Source organism: Halyomorpha halys, unplaced genomic scaffold (genome assembly GCF_000696795.3).
Source record: "Halyomorpha halys isolate HHAL.00 unplaced genomic scaffold, Hhal_1.1 Scaffold518.1, whole genome shotgun sequence".
Lineage (NCBI taxonomy): Eukaryota > Metazoa > Arthropoda > Insecta > Hemiptera > Pentatomidae > Halyomorpha > Halyomorpha halys.
Genome location: NW_027110901.1, coordinates 263,138 through 268,252, shown reverse-complemented (window position 1 = coordinate 268,252; position 5,115 = coordinate 263,138). Strand labels below are relative to the sequence as shown.

Sequence of the window (5,115 nt, the reverse complement as noted above, 5' to 3'; positions counted from 1 at the left end):
CAATAATTAGTGTATTTTTTATTTTTTTTATAATTGATATCGACAGAGTTGAGGGCTTCTCTCCAATGCTGATACCAAACAACAAGCTCCTATCTTGAAGCTAGAATTTCCAAGGCCCTATCTATAAGATGAATAATATATTTTTAAAATTGATAGATTTATATATTATTGTATTTATTATTTATATGTGTGTAAGTGATATTTTGAATATATGTAGGTGTTGGGAAACTTATATAAGACTTATTACTTAAAATATAAAACATTAATGTTGTTTAATCTTAAACTTAAACAAAAGCATAAATAAATACAAATGAATTAAGTTTTTCCGATTCAATAACTGTAATATTGGCTTCAGCAGCATAGGGAATGTTTCTGTACTCAGTAATTCCCTCTTTATTAGCATCATCAGGTTTATAATCTTCACAGTTCTGGGAAGTTTGTTCTGTTTGCTTATTCTTTAACCAATCTGATGTATTAATGGTCATTTAATCCTGGTTTATTTTTCATTAAATTATCAAAATTGTCCTTTGATATCATGTTCTCAAAATTATTAAACAGTCCACATTCGAATATTCCATTTTTTTTTTGTTGCAGTAGTAGAGAAGAAAAAAAAATAGCTGTTTCCATAGTGATAGTTTTTCTTGCATTATTTGAACTACCTAATTAATAATTATTATATGAATGTTATCTGTGATTTTCTAATTAATTATTTCATTTCTTGATTTGTTATTTTAGGCGGTTACTACTTACTGGTACTCCCTTGCAAAATAATCTAATGGAACTTTGGTCCTTAATGCATTTTCTTATGCCTAATGTTTTTGAATCACATCGTGAATTTAAAGAATGGTTTTCTAATCCAGTGACTGGCATGATAGAAGGAAATTCTGAATATAATGACACAATTATTAAAAGGCTACATAAAGTAAGTGCTTTTTTTAATATTATATATATTTGATATTATATTCTAATATCAAAAAATATTGATGTTTCCCTGAATTTAGATTATATTTATGGAATTGTTATTGCAATACAATTATTATTATTTTAGGTGCTGCGTCCATTTCTTTTAAGAAGATTAAAATGTGAAGTTGAAACACAAATGCCTAAGAAATATGAACATATAGTAATGTGTCGCTTATCCAATAGGCAGCGATATTTATATGATGACTTCATGTCAAGAGCTAAGTATGTTTTCAAATTTTATTATTTAATAATTCATATAGTAAATTAAAGATTTGTGGATACATTTTAACCCCGTTGACCTGATTCTCCTCATTAAAAAAAGAATTAAAAAGACATTGAATAAGTAAGTGCTGATAAAACTGAAATTCCACAAAATGACTGGCTTTTTGCCTACTATTAAAAACCAAAAATTGTTAATAATTAAATCATGTATGAAAAATTTTTATTTTTGATTACAGTATTTGCTTGAATATAAGTCAATCAAATACTTGAGGAAAATTGAACTATTCAGGAATAAATCTTAAAATTTAATATACCTAAATAAAAAAAAAAAAAATACACAAATTATAGACTACATAGATACAGGGGATGCTATATAATATTTTTTTATTATGATCTTAATATCATAAAAATATTATGTAGTAGCTTTGATATTAGGATATACCTTTTTTATTTCTGCTTGAAATTATTAAGGAATTTATTACTCTTCATTCTTTATTATAAGTACTATTTAAGCTAGCTAATTCTTCTGTTTTCATTCCATATAAAACCTTTGTTTTTTTTATCAATGTTTAGTTTAAATGTTTCATATTTTCTTAGAATGGAAGTATCCCTGATTCTGTTGTACAATTCTTTTTATTGGATTTTTCCTTCCCATAATGTGTGATAATAAGCGCTGAATTTTAACCTATTATTAATATAAACTGTATTTAGTATTTCAAGATGTAAGTTCAAATAAAGATAGATAGGCCCTGAATGTAGCATATAGGCTGAATATATCGACCCTACTCATTTTACAGGAGAAATTTTGAAAAAGAACTTTGACCTATTTTTGGGTGAATACGGTACATCAGTGGCTTACTTCTCACAGTGATGGTTATTAAATTCCCACTAGATTTATAAAAAATACAATTAAAGGAAACATAATTTTTTGATGAATATGTTTAGATTTAAATTCTGAATCTCTTCAGTCAAAAAATTAATTGAGAAGATGTAATTTTATTAAAAGAGAGAACCTTTTATTGTAATTTTATTAAAAGAGAGAACCTTTTATTGTATTGTTTGTAAAGTTAGTGGAAATGTACTTAGCACTACTGTGAAGTAAGCCGATATGATATTAGTCTAATAAATTTAACTTCATCGTATATTAGTACACATATGATACAGATAAATTGATATTCCAAGTCCAATGAATAATATAGATAAATATTTTATCCAAGTATAAAGTATAAAAAATTTATCTATCCAGCTCAGTGGTAAGGTACAGTACTACTAACTTCAAGTACTCGGGTTCGAATCCGGCTGCGGCAGAGAATTATTTTCTATTTCACTGTATTGATAAGTCAGGCCTGCCTGTGGGTTTGGGAATCTCCTGGGATCCACCCAACCTCTGGCAGTCGAGTGTGATTCTGCCCATATCATCTTGGACAAGCGTTTGTCACACTTTAGTAGCAGTTCTTCCTTACATAGTACTGCACCCTTAACCCTTTGTGGGTTATGGTACAGATTTAATTTGTTTTTTTAATCCAAGTGTAATTGATATATTACCTCATGATTTCTATATATGTACATTTAACAAACATAAAATATTTTTTCATAAATACTTAGATATTATATTTTTTGTCTAACTTAAGATGAAGGTGGTGGAATGGAAGTCTGGCATAACTCTAGTACTGACTGTGTAGCATTACCATCAGACATTTACTTTATCTTACTAAATTTATTTTTATAAAAAAAATTTAAATATTCTGTATTCATTCGTAAGTATGGTAGGTTAGTAATAGGTTCCATTCTGTATTGCCCTTATTCATAAAGATATTTTGATTAACATGCAAAATTTAACATAACATACAATAGCATAATAATCTGGTGTTTTTGTTAACTGTCACTGGATGACTTAAATTTTAAATTTTATAGGTTGGCCCATTGTCCCACTCCACAATGCTTAAATGATTTTTAAATTAAAAAATGTAAAAACTTCTTGACTTGAAACCATTGTTTAGTTTGTGTGTTTAACCAAGGTATATTTGTGTTGCTTTGCTACACAAATGCAAGTATTCTTCAAACTTATGCTTTTGCTATGTCATGGTAATATTTGTTTCTTATTAATTTTTTTTTTTTAAGGACAAAAGAAACGCTTGCTTCTGGGAGTCTATTGAGTGTTATTAACGTCCTAATGCAGCTGAGGAAAGTGTGTAACCATCCTAATCTTTTTGAAGTTCGGCCTACTGTGTCTCCATTTCAAATGGATTCTCTAGAATATCATGTTCCATCTTTAGTATGGAGTGCTTTGGATTATGATCCATTTAAAGTAAGCTTGTAGACATTATAGTATTTTTGAAATGGATGTATATTTTACCTTTAAAGCCTTTAAAATAACGTGATCGATCTGTTAGTCCAGTACTTCTCAAAGTAAGTGCCACAAGCGAATTCCGCTTTCTAAAAAAATTACAACAAAAACAACTTTTAATTAAAAATATACAGTACATTCCAGTAGTTATTTTGCACTGTTTTTCCAGTTTTCTTACATATTGAAGTGCTCCAAGGGTAATTGTGCATAAATTTTTTTTTCTTAATAAGGGTACTGTGAAATTTTTTAGCCCAACAAGAGTGCCATTTTAAAATTTATATTTTTTTTAGTCAAACAACAGCGTGTTGCAAGTTTAAAAAGTTTAGGAACCACTGTGTTAGTCTATCAAAAATTCACATAAGTATGTTTACTCCTCTCAAATTGTTTAAAATAATATCTGTGTAAATGTGTGTATGCTTAATATTTAAACTTTCGTATAATGTCATAACTCTAAACATGTGCATCTCTAAGGAGTAAACAATTTAAGACATATCACAACTTTCATAATATACTCTGTGAAATCAATATAAAAAAAAAATGAAGAAAAAAATAATCATCTTCCCTAAACCACAATTTTTATTTGAACATGCATTTCATGATCAATTGACTAATTGAAGATTCCTGTTTAATTAATTTTGTCTGCTATAACATTTATGTCTAAGTTGATAATAATTTTTTTTTTCAGCATGTCGATTTAGTTTTTCTCAATTTGCGCATTATTGAGTTTGAACTATGGTTATTAGCATTTGTTGCTCACCGAGCACGTAAATACAAAGTGAATCCTGACTACATTTCCTCAATAGATTCTGCGTCTCCTGATCCACCTCCTTGTCCCAAAGGGAGGGTTAAAATCAACATCAAGAAACGTGTATTACCTCAACCACCTCAGGTTAGTTACCTATTTATTTTTATAATTTTTCAGTGATTTGTATGTGATACTCTATCATTATTATTATGTACCCATGAGATAATCGTTAGGAAGTATTTTTATATAAAATAACAAACAAAAAATTTTTTTTAGGTTTCTAGTCCTGTTAGGCCAATAGTACAGGTCAGTAATAATCATCGGATTACTTCTTTTTCAACTAAAGTTGGAACCTCACCATTAATAAAACTTGGACAAAATGCAAGCCAGGGTGAGTTAATGTTTTATAATATTAATAAGATTTATTTATATTTATTAATAAGTTATTCTGGGATGTGAATCGTGTTTTAGTTAGCAATAGTTAGTATACTAGTTGATTTGACAATAATGAACTAAGAATCTATTTTTATATATATATATAAATGATTGACCATATTATTTCAAATTATGAAAATGTTTGAGGGCACAAAAGGAAACAAAAAATTGTTAACAACTATTCAATTTCTAACATTTCGCTCCACTTTGTAGAGCTTTATCAGTGCTAAAAAGATTCCAAAACAACTAAACATATTTTGGCATAGTAGGATAATAAGATACAAAAAATTAAATTAAGGTAGGGTTAAAATATGTAAATATAAGTGAAAAGAAAATTATAAACATATGAACAAAAAGAAGAAATCAAAATGGTTATAATATAAAATAGACAATGATAAATATA

General features: G+C 27.7%; 1 protein-coding gene across 4 annotated transcripts in view; it reads left to right on the top strand.

Annotated features, from left to right (window-relative positions):
- The window catches only part of dom (domino), a 74,057-nt gene that overhangs the window by 26,834 nt on the left and 42,108 nt on the right, over positions 1-5,115 (top strand). For all 4 annotated transcript variants that reach the window (XM_014425487.2, XM_014425489.2, XM_014425486.2 and 1 more), the window contains exons 16-20: positions 736-922; positions 1,049-1,185; positions 3,307-3,493; positions 4,218-4,421; positions 4,554-4,668. In XM_014425487.2, coding sequence (XP_014280973.1) covers positions 736-922; positions 1,049-1,185; positions 3,307-3,493; positions 4,218-4,421; positions 4,554-4,668 — 830 coding nt within the window. The remainder of the gene's footprint in view (positions 1-735; positions 923-1,048; positions 1,186-3,306; positions 3,494-4,217; positions 4,422-4,553; positions 4,669-5,115) is intronic.